The following is a 21,613-nucleotide window of genomic DNA, read 5'->3' on the forward strand; positions in this document are numbered from 1 at the left end:
CTATTCGACGCAGGAAAGTACAAGAGAGATGATTTATAGGGCAACTTTATTACTGGGGCGACGTGCTTATCTCGCAATATAAACTGCTTGTTAATTGCGACAATAAAGGCTCCAGCTTTCTAAGAGACAGACGGGTCATACCTCGCCTACTTCCATGCCGCCGTTTTACCCTTCTTGATGCCCATCTATAATCCACTTAAGGCGCAAAGATAATTCCTACGTTTCTCGCATTGCGTGTTTAATGGTAACTCTAACGAGCCGAATGCCCGCGACACTACGAATTAGCGTGGTCGCCTCGATAAAGCCCTAATTGCAATCGACGCGTAATCTTAACCATCGCCGGCAGGCGAGAGCCCTTCGCGCGGCAATGGAAACTTAAGGCGGGCGCGCTCGGTAAAAATCAATTCCGCGTTCGAGGAGGTAGAAAGAAAAAGCAGGTGCTCGTATAAGGCTGCCGGCCGGGTTATTATCCCATGTTGCCGAGAGAGCCCCGCCCAATAGCGTAACAAAGTGGCGATGCTGACGAGGTCTGTACCGAGATCTCCTACGGGTTCTTTTTCTGACCCTTTTAAGCCTTCATCTCTTTGAGCAGTTTGAGCAAAAAACAAGTTTGTAAGAAATTTATAAAGGTAACTGTTGTTATCACTCTCCCATAACAATTTGCAAATGTACTAACCCGGAAATTAATTATTTTGCAGAAAAAATACTTGATTAATCTCCTTTCATATTATTTAATTATTTTTACTTCACAGTGCGCGCGCGAATCCTGCAAGCTTCGTTTTTACAGGCTTAATGGCTGAGAATGGCTATTTAAATTCTTGCGTGAGATTAGAATAAAAGAATAAGCATATAAATAAAGAACTTGAGAATTACATCTTTCGAAATCTTGACGATGGTCCTGTTGAACCACCGGGGGAACCACGGTAACTGCGTCACTGGCCCCGGTATACGTGCCGCTCGGCAAGCGTGCCCCCGGGAGCCTAATCGATGCGTCGTCGCACGCGACTGCGTGCTTTTATCGTTGTCACGCACATAATTAATTTAATTTAGTCTAATATGTTGGCCCAGCGCGCCAGGCAGCGATTGTCGTTCCGATTGTTTGCACGGAAACGCCAGCGTTAACCCCGCGGCCGGTTCGCCGAACACGATATTCGTATCCGTCAAATTTCGGCTGAGGAAGAATAAATCCTGCTATATCGTGCTGCAGGTCGCACGAGTGAATTTATTATGAACCGCCTTTGCAACTAAGTACAAGAAAAATGTTCGTAGAAACGTACTTTACACGAGATTATTTACGTACCTAATTGTAATAAATTTTCTGATATCTCGATAGTCCTGCCTTACATCAAAATGTGTATATTTCATGCTACATGTTATTGTGCTATGATAGTCGGTGAGGTCCGCCTTCATTTTGAAGAATTATTAAGGTATTTTAGCTGATTGTGAGAGAGGAGAAACGATAGGAAATATAGTCATTTTAATATTAAAACTCTAAAAGGGTTTGTTTGTGCGCACGTAGAGACAAGAGAGGCAATTTATAAATCTATTAATGTTCTCAGGGGGATATAAAAGATCCCTCAACGTCTCCTTTTCTACTTCGTAAAAAGAAATATATTTTTCAATCGAGCGTCATTATTTTAAACTTCGAAAGAACGCTTTCTTTACTCTCGGACACGTACCTAACGCTAGAAGTCGTATACGAAGGAAACGTATTATCCTCCCCCCTCGTCGATCCGGCGAATTCGTTCGACAAATGACTCACCTGAACACGAACTTCCGGGAGGTTGACCTTCATGGCGAGCTCCTCCCTGGAGTAGACGTCCGGGTAGTGGGACTTCTCGAACGCTCTCTCGAGCTCGTGCAGCTGATAGGTGGTGAAGGTTGTCCGGTTGCGACGGTGCTTCTTCTTGCCCCCGTTGCCGTTTATGTCCTCCCCGCAGCCTGCGCCGAGCTCCTCGTCGCTGCCGCCGCCGGTGGAGTTGCAGCTGTTCTCACCTGGAAGCCGCGACAGAGAGAGAGAGAGAGAGTGTGGTCAGGTCTCCTCGGAAACGGTCGTTACGGGTAATAGAAGCGGTAATGGTGATCGATTTATCCGGAGTCGCAGCTATTACCCCCATTATGCGCGCATAATAGCAGCTATTAGAAGTGCTGCAACGCGTGGCCGCGCGGAATCGCGTGCTCACGTGTGCGTGCGTGCGTGCGTGCATGAGAAACGTATGTATGGGTGGACTTGATCGCGCGCTTTAAAGCGCTGTTCGCGCCTAGATTTCTTTCCTTTCTTTCTTTTTTTTCTTACGTTTCGTGATCGAGCAAGCGCGAAATACGACGCGTTACGCTTCGTTGAATGTAAAAGAGACAACGAGGATTAATTAGAGTATTTGACGTTTAATGTATGCGATGCTTAAGGGGAACGGAAGGACGCCGGTTATGGTTCGACGGGTGGATTACTTTTCTCGGCGAGAGCATACATACAGTATCGGTTGTCATATTTCCTTTATATGTGAGGATACAATGTAATCTCACAGTGAGCTTGCAAAAATAAAATGTGAATCAGCGCTAACAGCACGATACACCATTATGGAAGTTAATAAACGTTCTTCCCATATGATTTCTCCGGATAACGAAGCGAATGAACTAAATTGCTATTTTTTTCTTTCGTCAGTAATTTGAAATAAATAAAAGATACTTCTTTCTTTATGATATTAATGCGAAAGTGGAAGATTGGATATTGGTTATTGAGAATAAAGCTGCTGGAAAATTATTTATATTTTGAAAAATATAAAACACAATAAAATGTTTTACAAACGGAAGTAATAGCCGCGGTAAAATGTATTTTTCTCTAATAAATTAATAATAATTTTCGATATCAAATCAAGCTCCAGAAATATTTTTTAAAACAGCTAGATTTGTTACAAAATATGAGTTTCTGTCTCTCATAAGAAAAATTCAATAAGAAAAATTATATATGTGCAATATATGAAAAAATAATGAAAACAGTATGTTTTTATATAAAGTATATTGATATTTAACATGACTGATATAAAATAATTTATTAAAATGATTTGTTAAAACTCTATATTTCTGGATATAGAAATAGGTCAGGATAAGTCTGTGTATTTACGATTAAGGCATAAAACGAGTAGAGTACTTAATTCAAGTCGGAAACGTTCTCATTTCTAAGGTGCTCGAAGGATGTTCTGAAATCTAATCGTTCACGAGATGAACACGAGCATCGCCGTAAGTGCGCGTTTGCACGCACCCTTTTTATACCCAGTGACACTTTGTATTTGTGTAACTAGGCTCTATCGTTTCGTCGCCGCTTATCAGGCGCTTCATTAAGGTGACGGGCCACATCGCCGCGTCGTTATCATCGTTAACGAAAGGATCAAGCGAAAGCGACGGGGATTTATTTACGCTGCTGAACAATCACGCGATCATTTTCATTGCAAATAACGACGACGCATTCCATCGTATTTGTGTATTTAGAAACGTATGGCCACGGCATTCGTGCCCCGGTATTTCGGTCGAGGTCTAATCGATTTAAGCGCGGAATTAATTGTCCGACCGACTACGATATGCCGTGCCGGGCGCGCACTGTGCTTAATTGTTTCACTGTCAAAGCGCAGGTGCATTGTAATGAGATTTGCATTGGCGATGACAGCGCTGGCGATGACATCGTGTTTGCCCGTAGTCTTGGAAAGTATAAGCTTCTTTGATACATGATATCGCATATCTCTATTTAATTTAAAACAACTGTACCGTAAAAAATACCGTAAAAAACTTCAAAAACAAATTGTGAATATTGTCAGTGGATTTTATATTTATCTAGTGATTTATAGTTATCTAGTGAAAATGTATTATACCGGAGACATTTGATTTACATTATTAACTCTAAAATCCATATCCACTTTTAAACAAGAAATTTGATTTCGCGTCATTTCTTCGAGCAATTACTTGATATTCATTGTCAGTTTTAAATTTAATTTTTATTTCAATTTTATCTCAACAAAATTTTTCTCTCGAAAACAAATGTTGCTCACGTACATTACGCGATTTGGAAAGTCCGCTGCTTCGGGTAAAAATACTACTACTGTGTCTTACCGTGCACTTTTACTTTACTTTCGTATAAATTACAATTTTCTTCGTAAATTACACGATCGTCGCATTTCCAGACCGTGCAATTTCGCGGATTAAATCATTAAGTGAGTAATCACTGGGTAATTTTCGAGCACTTTGCGTCGCTGTGAGAGAACTTAAGGCGCGTCAACACGCGGCACTTCCACCGAGCTATTACGCTATCTCTTTCCTTGCAAATTACACCTTTCGTTGAGGTTGATGATTGCTCGCGTCTGAACGACCAATCAGAATTCACATTATTTTCATTTTTGAGGTAATATCGTTCGAAAGGCGGAATTACTCCACGATTTCCTTGTATATTAGGTTGCTAAATAAATATTAATTATACGAGAGATTTTTTAATTGGCCATTAAAAATACATTATTTTAATTTTGCAAAATTGATCCGAATGTTATCTGTATAATAAGGATTTGCATAATACGTAAGTTACACAAACGTTGCGGCAAATTTTATGATAGTTTTGGATAAAAATTGAGTGAGTAATTAAATGACAAATAAAAATACATTTTAATCTGTCGTTTCGCAGTCCTGTCTTGGCTCTGCTAAGATTAATACGACTGCACGCTATTACACAATGCGGAACGCGTTGCGCTCGCTGGGCGAACTATTACGCGATCATTTTCCCTGCAAATTACATCCATCCCGGGTGCTGCGGTTACTCGTCGACGAACGCCCGATCAAACCTCGCATTATTCCCGTCCCCGAGTGTAATATCGTCCAAGAAACCGAACGGCACCACCGACGAAGAGATTGATCCTGCGGGACCGCGGCAGCAAATAGGTATTTTCCACCGTGCGCCCCTCCCTCCGCTAACCCCTCCTTTCGCCCTTCGCGTCCGCTCCCGTCGTAAATCCTAACTTCAGCCCGATCCGTCCTGTAGACGTAGCGATCAAGGGAAGTTTCTCTTTTGGGCAGCACCTCCAGAGACCCCCTCCCCCGACATATATATATACACATATATATGCGGATATACATATATCCAGGTACTCTCTCATTAACTGCATAATTAGCCTTCTCTCGCGTCGCAGCGCAGCGCGTTAGATCGAATTGTGGGGGGGTAATCGAGTGGCTCGATGGCGGCGTTCCGCGCGCACTCGCGCGAGCGTGCGCAGCTGCCTAGCACGGCACGCATCCTACGATCACGCGCACGCATCCAACACGCGCGCGCGGCGCCTATGCATCCCCGGCGTATAGCTTCCTCGCGAGAAGCTTCGCCCGGCACTAACCAACAACCTAATAACCTCGCCTTGGCTGGCGATTGACGCGCGCTTGTACCGGCTAATTATCAACAACAATCGATAATGGTCCTCTCCCTCCCACCCTCGAGAGTGCCGACGCTACCGTCCCGCCGCACTGCCCCCTTATCGCATTTTCCGCCTCTTCTTCGGCATCGGTCTCCTTCCAATCCTTGCCGTCCCCTTCGTCATCCTCCCACGCTATCTCCTTCGACATGTATCCGCTTTGGTGATTACTCTGTTTTAGTTTGATCTCCTTTCTTTCCTCAAGGACAGGTTTATATGGAACTAATCAATTATAAACCAGCTATTAAACGATTGCGAGATAATTTTATGTAGAAATATTTGTCAGTTTTTTAAAAGGAATTTTGCTTAGAAACTCAGAAACAACATCTACTATTTTTTATATTTTTACATGATTAATGCATTCTATATTTTTATATATGGAAGCATTTAGATGCTTCGTTTAAAGTATAACTTACAGTATACACTTACAGTATACACGAAAATGGAAGCAGTTTCCTAAATCTGAATTGATACGTTATTTAATGTAATTAAAACTGTTTCGTATCAGAAAACGCACAGTAACTTGATATATAGGTATGTGTAAGAAACTTAACAATGTTATCGTTACTTTAAACTTCTCGGTAAATTTTAATTATCCAATCGTGAGATTGCAAGACAGAAATTGCGAATGTTTGCAGATTCGTGGCGGTTGAAGGTTATTAACTAATTTAATTCAGCTTTCCGAAAGACGTGCAGCCATGCGTGCATGCTAAAAGTTTATTCGTGCATTATGCTCCGTGAAGTTTAACCGCCATCCGATAGAAGTTGGAAATTTACACCTGGAAGTTGCGTGTCGTCATTCTCACTCTTAGGCATTAGTTTCAAATAAAAACGTCTGAAAAAATTGAAATAGATTGCATGAAGTAAATTTGCATTTTACACATCTATTGATTTGGACATACATGTACTGTACACCGTAATATAAATACATATAGCGCGAATTAGAGATGCCATCGATCCTCCATAATTTTTTAATATCTACAAATAAATGACTGACACATTACGCGAGACGTAGCCAGCCGAGCAATTTTATCTCAATTATTTATCCGTCCATATCGAAAAATTACAAGGGGGCGGGGAATAAGTATGACATATCCCACGCTCACACATGTTGTTTGCGCGCGACGATTGCTCCGTATGGATATTCACAGAAGCGGATTTCAGTGATGCGGGGTGGGGGGGGGGGGGAGGACGTATACACGTCTGACTCGAATAACTGGATGCCTCGTGTGTATGTGCGCGGATACGTCTGCGCAATAATTGGTTTCGGTCGGGACAGAGTAACCATCGTGATTAAATCCTACGAGGCAGCTGCAGGGTGGCGGAGCGCCGTCGCTCTTACTACTTGCCGCCCTGTTATATCGAGGAGTACATCCCCGATATAACGAGAACGACCTGCATTTTCGTGGATTAAACGCGACACTATGCCCGGAAAGCGAAAGTTTATGACATTATCCGAGAGCCGAGATCAGAATTGGCTGGAGGCGGTGTTGAGAATCAAAGAGCGTTGACCACTTTCCGCGCGTTACGAAGATTTACGAGAAATTTGTATTGTAATGTTACGAATTTAAGCTAAAAAAATTGACAAGTCTATTTTTGCAATGCATTTTGTAATATTTGTAACAAAATTAAATAAACTCTTATAAAAGGAATAAGACACAGATACGAAGAATTGTTTTTGTAATGTGTCTGCTTTCCTATATTAAAATTTTGTTACATTACAAAAATTTTATATCACGTGAATCCACGTTTAATCCACGAAAAAATATATTTATGTATAAATTTATTTAAATCATATCAGGTCCTGTTATAAAAGAGATCTATCAGAAACTGTCATGTCGCAATACGTAGGAATTAACTAATGCAGTTTTCATGTTGCTTTCTATCGGGGTCCTTATTCTGCTTATTGTTAGCGTGTTTCGGGACCCGCGGAACAAGTAGAGCGTTTTACGTTTTCTGCGTTCTCATCGGCGCGAGTAGGAGCGTCCTGATGAACAATTTTGTGACACGATCTCGGAGAGGGATGAACGAGACAGTCGTCGGTATTTCGCGTTCACGAGCGACGGAGGAGATGGTATCGCGCAGATGCAAAGCGGTCCTAGTCGGTTCTCTAGCTACTTAAGAGATTGACACGGCGAGATAGTATAATGGACGGAGCGGTTGGAGAGAGGAGAGATTCGTGGCTTCGCTCCCCGGACCGGCCACCGGCTCTAATGGGCCAACACTGATCGCTGATAAATTTCAAAACGCCGTGGGGGCCTTTTGATTCTTCTCGGCGGCTTAATCGAGTTAAGTCGTCGATTGAGGTGCGCGTTAGCGGCGAGTTAATGCGCCGCGCGTCACTCCCCGAAGAACGATAGCACACGCAATCGTGTCTGTAAGTGCGATGTAAAATGCACGAGACGAAGCTATACGCAAGTGGCTGAACGATGTTTTCACACAGGCCGATGTTTTATTATTTGCTTACATTATTTAAAGCAGTTACGTTAAAAATTGTTTCCAGTATTTCTTATTTATATGTCATACTTATATATCGTTTGTAAATCTTTGGCTAATGCCAATAAATGACTGGTATTTATTATCGTAATGCACTCTCTCTTCCTCAGAGATTACATTTTGTGTGGAAATAGAGTAAATCATTGATCAATAAAAAAAATTCCGCTAGTGTATCGTGGTATTTTGTCAAATATATGTTCTAACTTTGATAGACAGCATTTTCGTAAATATCAACAATATGCAGTTTAATCGACATCCGAGCGAGCGGATCGCGTATCCGTGATGGGAATAAAAATTTTTCGCTCTGTAAAATTTAGCGACGCGGTCGAGCGGGGAATGGGTCTTAAAAAAATCATCAGATATGTCAAATGTTACGCATTGTTAGGCGCTTATTAAAAGCGACTAGCTCGGGTAGTTCAGTTCGTTTCCCTGTTTGTTAATGTAAACCGCATATATCCCAAAGCGCGCATTTAATATATTTACCACCAGCAAATGTCGCGAATGATGAATTAGAGGTAAACGAATTGATTCCAACAAATATATGAGCTTTCGCGAATCAGTCGTGGACGATGATATCCAACTGCCGCTCAAATTAATTAATGTCCCGTTGGCATTTGTTAAAGGAAAGTCATACTTTGGCGTATAAAACGAGAAGCCGGTCAACCGCCAATCAAGTGTCAAGATGGTTGCATGAAACCGATGAACTTTCGCGCTTTTTTAGACATCCGTAATCCAATATTATTTCGCAATGACAATTTTTTTCGCGCGGCTATTAGATCAGGCAGCTCGGTATCCCGAGATAACGATTTCGTAGAAGCTTGAAATTTCTATCATAATGTTGTTACGCCGATGAAAATTGCGGTATATTTTTCGTATCCGTCGTTCTTATGGCTCGTAGATCCTTAATTTGTAATCGTGAGAACAATTAATAATATATATAAGGTAGAGTGGCTGATATAAAAATTAATAGCTGATGCGAAAATTGCGCGAATTCGGCGATATCAAAGATGAAGAAGGATGGATGCACGATGATTTTGTAAACTCGGCGATGTCGCGCGGAATGTGTACATTAAATTCGTGCCGCGTATTTAATTGAATTTCCTGTCCAATATTGATACGACTAACGCGGTATTCATAATCAAAAACTAGATGCCCGAAATGATTAATATTCCGATCTCGGTGCTATTTTAGTTAACTCGCCTGAGAAGAGCTGATAATCAGAATCGTTAAATCCAGCGCTAATATACCTTTAATGACCGAATACTTAGTTTAAATATCACATTTTTAGAACGTAATACTTCATTTAAAATGTGATGCGCTATTTATCTCGATCATTAAGCCGTTTTTACGTAATAAAAGATAAAATTTCTAATTACTGAAAATTTTCTTTCCCCCTTTCCTCTGTTGATATACATAATTACTACACATAGTTAATATACATAGTTGATAATCTACCTGTCTAGCGTTCTATTATGCAAAACAAATTCCGCATATTACAGAATACTTTGCTATATAGATCCTTTATTTTTTATTTCTTATTTATCACAATTTATTCAACACTATTTATTCATCTCTATAATTACCACTATTGTGCTGAATTGTGCATTTACGTCTCGCTGAGATGGTATTTTTATTGCCAAGTCAATTATATATAAACGTTTCTCGAGCGTTTTTCGACACGTAAAAAATTTCCTCCGTGAAAAACGGGATTTCTTCGCGGATCCTGCTCGATATTCGATGCAGGATACACCGTGCCGTCGTTTGTACTTAAGCACGGCTGTCGATTCGGAATCTAATTTCCTTGATCGGGCGTGGGAGGAGACGGCGGTGAGACAAGGAGAGACGGAACGGGGGAAGAAATAAGAGAAAGAGGAAAGGTATGCCGTCACACAGAGGGCTTAGCTCGCCGACCAAAGAGGATTACAGAATTTGTCTTCTCGTGGACCATCACCGGTGTCGTTCCTTCCTCTCCCTCCTGCCTTGTGTCTTCCTCTCTTTTGGTTTCCTCCTCCTCCTCTCGTCCTCTCGTCCTCTCGTCCTCTCGTCCTCTCGTCCCGACTCTTTCAGTTTTTATCTCCGGAACGAAACGCAATGGCCACTTTGCGCGGCACAAAGTTTCGACGGAAATTTCTTCGTAAAAGCCACTGTCACCTGTCGCGCTCTTTAATCCGACGCACGTATCGATCCTCGGGAGAAGTGTCTCCGCCCGCGCGACGATGCCCTTTCGCTCGCTCGAGACACAGCGCGAGAGGCGAGTGTTTTTATTACCCCGCGGTAGTACTTAATGCCGGCCAATACCACCCAGCAAATTTAATTTATTTAAAGCACTCGCAGTCGGATCATCGGGAGCTGTTAGTCGAGTTAATTGACGGGGGATTAATAAAGCGAGCGAGAAAGGGAAAGAGCGAGTAAATTAGCGAACAGGTTTCCGATCGATATCTCCGGCGAGGTTTTTCTTCGTCGGCGTATAAGCGAATGTAAAACGCGTTATCTCTCCTACACGGGAGATCGGGCCGGTTACATTAGTACTTCCCGGTTTGCGATAAATTAAATTTCTGGATGACCGATGCCGATGCAGGAGGTAACGGTCGCGTTAATCGATAACTGAGTTAACAAAACAGCCAGTGTGAGTAAATTACTTCGTAAGTTGGCGCATGTAATCGCGGCAGCCTTTTTTTCCCTCGTCGCTGTAAAACACATACATACACATATATACACCATCAGCTGTTTACGAAGAAGCGAAAAGGCAGGCAAGGGCGCGCGCGCTTAATCTCTGTAGGATGAATATTGAGTTCGTCGATTATTCGCGTACGGGATATCGAATTATTAAATCGTCAGGCGAGCGCGCGCGTATGTGTGTATCGCACAACAACGCTCGAGGTAATATTCTTAAGCTGTCATCGGGTTCTTGTCGCGAGGATAGAGTTTCCACCTAAGCGGGTCAACGTGTCCGTCGAGTAGAAAATGCTAAGACATCACGCACCGGTACTTAAACTGCATATCGCGAGAAGCACCTTCGAAACAATATGCCAGCTTCAGAAATAATGCAACGTAATTAACATATATAGTTTTCTTTGGAATATCGCTAAAAATATTCAAGTGTAGATAATAATTGCAAGCTGGATTATGAAAACACGCTAGCTTTATCCTCGAGGTTCAAATGAAAATTCTTTCGTGTAAAATATAAATCTCGTTTCTTTTTTGGTCCCTTACTGCATTTCTGCCATATATATTCAATCAATTCTTACACCGTTAAATTTGTAATGTCAAATTATACTCATTTTTAGCCATTCCTATAAGTCGCCATTGCTTCTACTCAATATGTCGTTAATTTAACTAAACTAATGAAGTTAAAATAAAATACTGCAGTTTTGTGTTAATTTCGACACATGGTAGTTAAAAATAATAAAATGTTATTTAATTCAAGGCATTGGTTTAAATTTCACTCTTTAATATTTAATAGTGTATAGTGTTAAACAATCTTGTCTCGTCGAATCGAGCGACCGTAACGTCGGCGACCGTCCGCCTAATGATGGACGCTGATTTTTCGATATTACCGCGTGTGCGGATCACGCAATCTTCCTCTAACGTTACCGCGCGTAAAATTCGCGCGGTCGACCTCGCAAGACTCGCGGGAGAGAGAGAGAGCGTCGTTTCCGGATGCACGTGCGTAGAGGTCAAGGTGGACGAAGACGGGAGGGGGAGAGAGGTACGATTTATTTTGTTTACGTTACCTCTCGCGTGGTTTATAGCTCGTGACGGCGCGGGGCCTTCGTTATAATAGTAATCAACGGGCGGGCGGGCGGCCCCTCGTTATCGTTACTAGTTAATAATTTAATTGTTCGGTGGCGTGCGGGTTTTATTGGGATATCTCTGCCGACATCGCGCGCCGTGTTGCGCGCGCGAACGTATATTCGTGGGCGTGCGTGTCTGCGTGCCGCTTTACCAGCCGAAAGGCCGCGTGTGCGGCTCGCGTACGCCGCTCCGCACGCGTGTGATGTGCGCGCACGGGTACGCACGCACGGCAGACACGCAGGCACGCACGCACGCAAAGCAGGCAGACGGAGTGACTGACTGACGGCTCGCATACACACACACATACACCCGCGGCCTGAATTATCCAGGCGTCAATATTAATCGTGGTAATGACGTACCAATTGCTAATCGCTGCACAAATTACGCCAATACTGCGCTGCGCGAGCGTCTCTACTTCCGCCGTGTCTGCCAGTATATACCCGATGCCTCGCTCGCTCCCTTCCGCGCGCTGTTTACTCTCGTCCTCTCTCACCCTCGCCCTCTCCGTCTTCCGACGTATCCTCGCGGCGTATCCTCCACGTTTACGCCGATGTATGCAGACTTCCGTCTCGGCGTAGTCGAGCTATCGATCACGAGGCATTTCGGTATCCGAGCGCAGTAAAACAGATTCCGCGATGCCCGGTGTACGATTGATCGGTGACACACGCGCGCCAATTACCACTCGCAAGCCTTAATCGCAAGCGGTAATCCGGTTAAACTGCCGCGAAACGGCATGGCGACGGTGCCGCCCCGAAGGAAAATTTTGCGTATCTAATCGTCGTCGAAATCTCGATCAATTAGTCTTGCGACAGTAGTTACTGCGGAAATTGCATTTACGAGTAAAAAAACAACGAAACCATTTGAAATGTGTGAATTAAATAATATATTCCGCAAGGAATTTATCCAGATATTCCGTGATGCGAAAAGAAATATTGGTTTAAAACGATTATCGGAAAGAAGTCTTTGTCAACGACTAATCATTATTTTTATTTTGCATGTCCGTATGGTTTCGACATTAATTATGTGCGTTTAAGGAAATTTTTTCACCGCTGCTCTAATATCTTTAACCCTCGCCACCTGAGGTCGTTTTTTTTTTGACGAATGAAAAATGACGATATTTTCTGTTTTATCGAAGATAATGATTCCGAGTAGTTATTTTCATAACAATATTTATACTTTTTGTTACTTTTGATTTTAATAAAAATGTTTATATATTAAAAATTTTTTATTTATAGATCGAAAACTTGTTTTTTGTTTTAATATAAAATAAGTAAGGTAAGGTAAAAAAACGACCAGATAAGTTATATGAAATTCTAGAGCAGATGGGCAGCAAGAGTTAATAATGCACGGTTATATTCCGAAAAGGGAAAATAGTACTGACGAGTTTTGTGGCGAATTTAGCGTGTAGTAGAGGTCAACGATTGGAGTTCAACTTGTCCATTTCTTGCACGGCTGCATCCAATTTGCGATCGGACCGTAAGTGCGAAAAGTTTGCTGTCGAAAAAACAACGAGACGTAATCGCCGATGCCCCCCGTACTCACGGTCGTACTCCCGTGTGTTGTCACGCGATCGAAATTGCTCCCTCTATAACAAAGCGCTTTTACGTGCGGCGCTCCGGCCCGACGCGACGCCCTTACATTACGTCTGTAGAACTGTGGTAATTTTTGCAATATAGACATTACCACTGGTACACAAAGGCACTTGGGAACTTTAGGCGTAGATCGATTTTGTGACTTCGCCGAGACACTATCTATTCGCAAGAATTTCAAATCGAAAGCTTCGAAAGACACTCGTCACATTTACTTGGAAAGATATAGAGATATAAAATAAAATGCAAAATAAAAAAATACAGAGAAAAATTGTGAATATTTGCCTTTTAAGACTCGAAGCTTGAACTTTGAAATAGAAGAGCCGGAGAAAAAGAGAGAGAGAAAAAGCGTACGATACTTGAAAATAAACGTGTAAACGTAGCAAATGAGTATACATATTGATTCGTATTGCCGACGCGCAAAATGTAGATGTTGCATTTTAAGTTGCAGTTGTACGTTGATAAGAAGTGCGAGTAGGTCGTATATCAGAGTCTGCGATCAGATTAGCGTCAATTTAGCGGTAAAAGCCAGGTCGTAAATATTTCCTACAAACTCGAATCAGATGAAACGAGGTAATGCACGTACACACACGCGCAATAAGTAATGAAATTGTGATAACGCGAGTCATGCCAGCGAGGAAAAATATGAATTTTTCAAACGGAAAAATAAAACAAAATATCTATTTATTTGCAAGATAATTGTTTCGGCAAGGTGTCCCGGTTATACGCATTCGAGTTTATTATTCTTCCATACGATATAATTGATATTTACGATTGTCGTGACAGTAGCTTCACGTATTTGTCGAGGAATCATATAATTTGATCGTTAAATGATTAATTCTTCACTTTGCAAAGAAGCGATTTATCTTTTTACACCGTGCAAGTATGTACTTTACTTTTTTTTTTAAATTTAAAATGATAAATTATTTTATTTTTGTCATGTGCTGATCAAGTTTTTCTAGACGAGTCAGTTTTGTCGCGCAGATCATTTTATGAAATCAATTATTTACTGCGAATAAATAGTATAGTTCGAGATCGTTGCGGATAATAATGTCGCGGTAGTTTATCGTAATTAGCATGGGATATTATCAGTCGCGCGCACGATTAATTATGGCTCCGTTCTCGGAAAGATGACTTGGTATTGGGAATTGAATTAGACGGAATAATTGTGAAACTTGCGAGGCAGATGATGAAATTATGAAGCGGAAAGTTAACGACGTTAGCACGGCGTTAAAAGGAATTAGACAATCGCTGGGGAACTCCGTAACACGACGAAGAATTAATTCGAAATGTGTTAACGTCGCTGTACACGTATGTCGCGGGATTGATCTCGCGTACTGAAAGCGATTTCACATTTGTTCGACTAATACACGTTGTTTAATCGGCTTATCTCGCCATTATCCATCTTACGCTTTCTATCCTTTTCATCGGTCGGGGCAATAAGCGCAAGTTGCAATATATCTTTCCAATACGACAATATTAATGATTACGATGAATTACACGTAAAAGCGGAGAATTATTTACGAACAGTGAGCACTCCGATTGAAATAAAAAGAAAAGAACTCTCTTTCTCTCTCTCTCTCGCGCGCGTGATATTTGATTAACAGTAATATTTGATTAACAGTATCGGTGTAAATATTTTATTATACATTAATCTTTATTTTAAAAACATAAGTTGCATATGGGAATAGTGTGATACGTTTATCGAAAATAAAAAAGATGTGCAAAATTTAATAAATTTAAAATAAATGAAAATACAAGTTAACTTTATGAGAAAGTCGTGAGATATTTATTGAGAACATCAGTTCCAAGTTTTTTCAGCTTTGTCGTCGATTCTATAAAAGACAATTATTTGCTAAATATTTATAATTTATTTATGTATTGCCATATTAACTATTTCCTCTATAAGTTAGATACAAAAAAGGAGCAATTTTAAAGCTTACAGCGCATAAGCGAGGATAATATGGCATCAGTCATCTTGCATCAATAAATGCCGATCGCTTCACCGTCTAACTTCAGCGGTAATTTATGCTTAACGCGATTTGACTTTATTTCGGGAGATCGGAAGCTAAAACGGGAGACTGACAAATACCAAATTCACAACGTAGCACGGTGACACATGTACAAATAACGCGTATCGCGTTCGTCGCGCACGTCGCGACAATGGTCATTCGTTATTCCACCGAGTTAATTTCGATCAATCGCGGCCGCACGGTAGACGACCGATTCCCGCTGAAGATAACAGACCTGTTAGTCCCCGTGTTAAAACTACAAGAGCGATAGAAGAGGTGAAGGTGGAAGAAGCGCGGGGAGGAAAGAAGACGAGGCAGGCACGATCCATTAGTAGGCACGTCAATTCACCTCTTAAGAAGCGACTTAAAGCCGCTTCCACCTATCTCTTCTCTTCCCCCCCCCCCATTTTTCTCTCTTTTTTCTGCTTTCCTCGTCGTTTCCTCTGCTCTCCTTCATACTTATTAGTGGCGGTTGGCCCTCGCCTTTTACCTCTTCTTTCTTCCCGCGCGTACGGTATCATAATTAATGATAATTCGATTAGCGGGACAAGATTGGGTCTCGGCTAAGCAGCCGCCGTCTTTTTCTCAGCACATTTCTCTCGCGGTTGGTCCACCTGGCCTCTTCATAATTTCCTTCGAAAACGATTAACGTAAATCCTCGGGAATAAACGCCGACAATTAATCCTACGTCGAACATATTAAGCTTGACAGGGTTATTCAGGCTTGTTATAGTTTGGAATCAGATAAGAATGACTTTATTCTATATGTGTTTATTCTCCAACTCGATGTAATTTCTTCTATCGACGTTTTCACTTCCGATAAGATTACGAGTTATTTGATTCATGAAATTTAATGAAAAATCCTTTTCTAAATAGAAATATGTGCCCCAGAAAACGCAACAATAAACTTTTTATTGACTAACGCTGCAATATGATATTTATTAAACTATTCTCATTATATTCTGTACAATTAATCGCAATTAGTACTTTTACCAAAATATATTTTTAATGCAGTTACATTAAAATATATCGCGGACGATATGAGTTCTTTTACACATAAAATCTTTTATCAATTAATCATAAACAAACTGGAGTTATGTTAAAAGGACAGTTTTGCCCTTGATCATTTTAGGGCTTGATGTAAAAATGAATAAGCACCACGTCAATATATTTCAGTCTCTTTTTTACTTCCTAAAAAATTTTTCAAAGTAAGTTTATAAGCTAGCAATTTGCGACCGATTAATACGCGATAAGCGTTTCGATAGTTCGTCCTATGATATTTATGCCATTGTTAGTCAGAATGGAAGGCTATTGTTATCGTGAGAAACAATATAACGCTTCGTTGAAAATTAAGCATCGCAACAATCGATCCGCGTGCTCTTGGTCACGAATGTGACTCTCTGACGATGACGCTAATTTATATCACTTACGGCGATAATATCCGATAGCTGTTTGCCCATTTTTTTCGTCCGAGCACCGTACCAATAACGGTAGCGCCGGCACAAAATTGTTTTGTCGATTCCGACCCTTCCGCCGAAAGTGTTGCGTCGATAACTCGCGCTCTCGCCCCCGTTGTGTGTGCGCGCACTTTCAGAATGACACGAACGACAGTTCGTGGGCAGCGTAGGCGAGCCGAGACGAAAGTGTCTCGAAACAGGAATTATCGGATATACGTTTCACCGAGCGGGGAGGCACACGCTCTACCTACCCTATAACCGACCGCTCCGGGTCGGTTCGATCGCTCGATTCGGTTTCGACGCTGAATTAGCGTGTCCGCCTAGTTTAGAGAACGAGATCCGCGTCGCGATACTAACGATTTTCCAATTATACGCTAACGCTACCGACGAGACGCCCATGCCGAACGCTGCTCCCGTGTGGCGTGGAATCCACACGTACACGACAGGTGTAGGATTGGTTCCGTGCAGGAAATTGACGCCCAAGACCTAAGTGTATTATCTTTAGAATGTGATTGGACTTTAGACAATACGTTATTCGTGATGGTCTTCTAAACTTTATACATTTTAATAAAATAAAAATAATTATAATTTATCTATTTTAATGTTGTTAGGCAATTGCGCGTTGATGAAATTAATTTTAACTTTATTTTTATCTGTATTGTGTCGTGTCGTTTAATCTAGGATTTTATCGAAAGATGATCATCTCGTTATAATTTAGAAAGACACACATATTGTCTTTATTTTTAATTTAATTATTTTATAAAAGTTACGCATCTGTATTCCCTCTCTTTTTTCTGTCTTTTTATAAGACATGATTATTTCAGCACTAAATGGAATAATAATTACGAAATACATAGAGTTTCACTACATTTATGGATCGAATTTAAACGTATTATTCATTGATCGCGACGATTAATATCATCGCGATTAGGTGTCTTTGGAAACGTGTAGTCCATTAATCATCGATATGTGGTTTATGAACATATGATGAAGTGGTATAAACACGAATTATTTTGATGTAATTAAAATAAAGTAGCGGCTGCATTGTTAGAATAAATTTTTACCAGTCGCGGAAAATACTACGCAAATTAAATAATGCGACGCATAAATGTCTCGTGAGAAGGTGAAGAAGTAGTGTGCGGTAAATTGATTACATCAGTACGGTGGAAAATCACGCGACGAACATAATTATTATCTAGATCTACATATACCTATCTATGCTGTTACTCGTTATTTCATTGGGTTACAACTTTCGTCAATCGTGTAAGACGTACATATGTAAATGCCGTATTACAATTTTGTTTCATTTTGATTCGAGAAAATAACGTGTAATTATTAATATCTTCTTTTACTCTTGCGCCTGTTAGAAAACCAGTTAGTGGAAATAAATTTAATCTCACAAAGAAAAAACTGTAAAACTTTTCAATGCAAAACTTTTCTACTTTTATATTGTATTGTATATATCAGAAAAAATATAGCACATGCGCTTACAATTAGTTGAATGAAGCAGCGCAATGATTTTTCAATGTTAAGGTCAATAACTGCTATTTCACAGTAATATTCTAATAATGATTTAATTTTCATTGCTTTGTGATATATTGATAATCGCTGTTAATTTCATTATTGAACAATTATTGCATTGCGCCACTCATTTGTGCGTCCAAATCATTCCCTGATTCCGTTACGTACACTTCTCCATTATTTTTCTTAAATTTTATCCTCGGAATACAGAGGACATGTACATCGGTCAAACGTGACCCCGGCGATAATTAATCGAAACTCGATCAAACTGCATTACTGGCCGTAACGCAACTGCCAGACAGGATAGCAAAGCGAACTCGCGGCGCTTGATCGTGTCTGTCCGGCAGGATGCAAGATTCAACAGACGCACAGCGGAACAGTTTAGTCTGCTAATCGAATTAGTCCGTAAATGCGAAAAAATGATCGGACCCCGTGGAAAACTACACGCGGCTGTCAGCCGAAATTCAATTAGGTTTTCTATCAATTACGCTATTAACGGGCGCTATTGATTTTTTGTTTTGGGGCAGTGATACCACAAGTTGATATCTGAATACATCCGACTGAACGTTACTTTGAAACATTCATTCTTAAAATTGAACGATTTTCGATACCTATCTAATTGTAAAAAGAGAAATTGAAAACTAGTGATTTAATTAACAATTAATAAACAGATAGTGAACTATATAACAAGTTTATAATTAACAGCCGAATACGATAATGAATAGGTGATTAATTATGTGATAGCGACTAATAAACCATAGATGGATAGTAGCGAAGGAAAGTAATTGGATGGGACGGACAACCGAAGCTGCATCGCTAATGGATTTCGAAAGCATTTGTAACGGATTTCAGAAGCGTAAGGCGTTTTATAATTTAGAAATCGAGTTGCTTTGCATGCCTCATGAGGAGAAGGGCTTAGGAAGCTAATATGAGAACTAACTTATGCGTGCATCAATCCGACGGCCCGAGAAAGCGACGAAATCTTTTGCGAATTTTGAGAAACGATCTTTAGAGAAACTGTTAAGAAAAAAAAGCTGTATTTGTATTAGATTAGCTGAGCGGTCTAAGCGAATCGCGAATATATGTAACATTACACTAGTTTTGTTTTGAATTTTGACAAATCACAAGGACGTTTTCAATATGTCAGTGTTTCAGTTTAATCAACGTTCAATTCTTCGCGAACTTTGGAAATATTAAACGTCAGAATACTAAAAGAAAAAGCTATTATTATTTTTAAATTTCGAAAGCGAAAAATAAACATTTTAATCAGATTCTTAATTTCGATTCCTTCGTAAAGGTATATTCCCCTTGTAAGGATTATTTCTAGAGAAGTGTAAAAATAATTTTGGGGGATATTACTCTAATATTATGTAATGAGATTATAAGAGGAACGAATTGGTACCAGTATTTTCCTGCGTGTTGGTGTCCTCCATTTCCTGATGAGTCCTTTTATGGCTAGCCAATCCGAGGATCGCGTCGATGCTGTGTCGTGGCGTACTGCTGGCCGGTTTCGGTAAAACGATGTCTTGACTATTCTGCGAGGCCGTGTCGACGAGTTGCTGAGAATCCATTGTCGGAAACTCGTTCCCTGCTGGACCCCAGCTGGACTCTTCCCGAAGACTGTTTCGAGTTGGATCACCACCCTCGCCGGTTAAAAATCTTGCGAGTGCAGATGCGGATACACTAAAGCTCTAAAATTGCACGACAAAACTCTTTGGCACACGTGTCCTTCATCGTGAAGTGCATTTCGGGTAACATCATGCACTGTTTGAGAAGTATGTCAGTTCCAGAGCAACGTACGTTTATATAACTCATGTATCTTTGGACATCCGATTTCAGTTTCCCATAGATCTCTCTTAGCTGCCGAAATGTTTGTCTGTCAATCGACTAATAAGATCATATCATCGGCTCGAATGACCGCGGGATCAAATTTGATTTTAGATGTATTCACCCCAGTGTTTAATCTGGACGTGTCAAAACTGGACGAAACTCATTCAATATACGAAGTTAAATTTCGTAATAAGTTTTCGTAGTCACATGTCACCTCTTCACAAGTCATGGTACAGAGCATGGCACTTTTATCAACATTTTCTATCGACACGGAACTGATCTGTCTTTTCTAACAATCATTCAAACAACAATAAGAGTTCGTTCGTCGAATGTTCGTTCATCGAAATGTTTCCAAATGTTCATCACCCATACCTATTAGTACTCAAGAGTAATACTCTTTCGCTATTGTTTACTAACACCAGATTATTGTCCAAAGTCTTTCAACGATTCGTCGAATGATCCGCATCCACCGCGATCACCTACTTAGCTCAGGAAAAGTTAAATCGATTGCGGAAGGAAGCGTATCCTCCAGATTTCTTGACAAGACGTCCGACTTCGTTCTCGCTCATTCACTTTCGCAGGCGCCAGATGGCTAGATGGAACCTTTCCCGTTAAGGTCGAAGCTCTTGAGCGTGCGTCGTGCCAACGAGGACTAGCCGGCCGTCGTCTACCGGGGTAGCCTTTGTTGCAGCTGTACACAACTACTCCCGAAGACTACTCGCCGGTGAAAGAGGTGGTCCGGGCATGAGCCGCGCGGAGGCGTGGCCTAGACCGACGAATCGGCACTGCCGTTCGTCGGACTCGCAACCAATCGCGGCAGGGATCCAGGAACATGGCGAGATCAGTGGTGCTCAACCGACTGGGTTTCAGAGGTAACCCTCTCTCTTGGACGGGGTAGCCGCAGGGGTTGAGGGGAGCGGACGGGCTCCCATGACGCCGTACGCGCGTCTCGTTCCCACCAAGGTGTACGTGTGAGCGTCACGAGGGTGCTGTTGTGTGCGCGCCTGTCCCTGCGTGTGTACGAGCGTGTACGTGTAAGAGACGAACACAGGACGAGCGAGTCCCGCGCGCACACGCGCACCGCGAAGGGGTGGTTCACCTAAACAGAGGTGGATGGTACACACACGCGGCCGGAGTGGGTTGATTCTTGCGGCGGATTCTGGCATCCCCTGTAATTGCCAGAAATGAGGTAAAGCTTACCGCTTACGTCAAGCCTCCTACGCTTCTGGATGCCCCGCGGATCCGCGGGACCTTACGCGCCGCTTTTGTCTGCGATTCATCTATGCACCTACCTGCATCGAGACGGTCGCTTCGGCTCGTAGTGATTCGTTTCTGTCCGCAGATTAAAACTGATGTAAATTGCAAATTTGATGAATTTAACTTTCGATGTTGGCACATGAAAATCAATGTTTATCTATGACATTAGAAACCTGACACTTTACCGAAGTTTTTGCGAGTTTTAAGGAAGCCCGAGAG

At 41.4% G+C, this 21,613-nt stretch overlaps 1 protein-coding gene across 2 annotated transcripts in view; it reads right to left on the reverse strand.

Annotated features, from left to right (window-relative positions):
• LOC139768161 (retinal homeobox protein Rx1-like) overlaps positions 1-20,827 on the reverse strand; it is a 46,871-nt gene extending 26,044 nt beyond the window's left edge. For both annotated transcript variants that reach the window (XM_071698085.1, XM_071698084.1), the window contains exons 1-2: positions 19,710-20,827; positions 1,763-1,995 (exon numbers count right to left, since the gene is read on the reverse strand). In XM_071698085.1, the coding sequence (XP_071554186.1) occupies positions 1,763-1,995; positions 19,710-19,878 (402 nt within the window). In that variant the 5' untranslated portion in view covers positions 19,879-20,827. The remainder of the gene's footprint in view (positions 1-1,762; positions 1,996-19,709) is intronic.
• Positions 20,828-21,613: the final 786 nt, after the last annotated feature.

The sequence above is a fragment of the Temnothorax nylanderi genome, unplaced genomic scaffold (genome assembly GCF_030848795.1).
Source record: "Temnothorax nylanderi isolate EJ_2023f unplaced genomic scaffold, tnyl_v1.0 TNYL_tig0014_pilon, whole genome shotgun sequence".
NCBI classification, from domain to species: domain Eukaryota; kingdom Metazoa; phylum Arthropoda; class Insecta; order Hymenoptera; family Formicidae; genus Temnothorax; species Temnothorax nylanderi.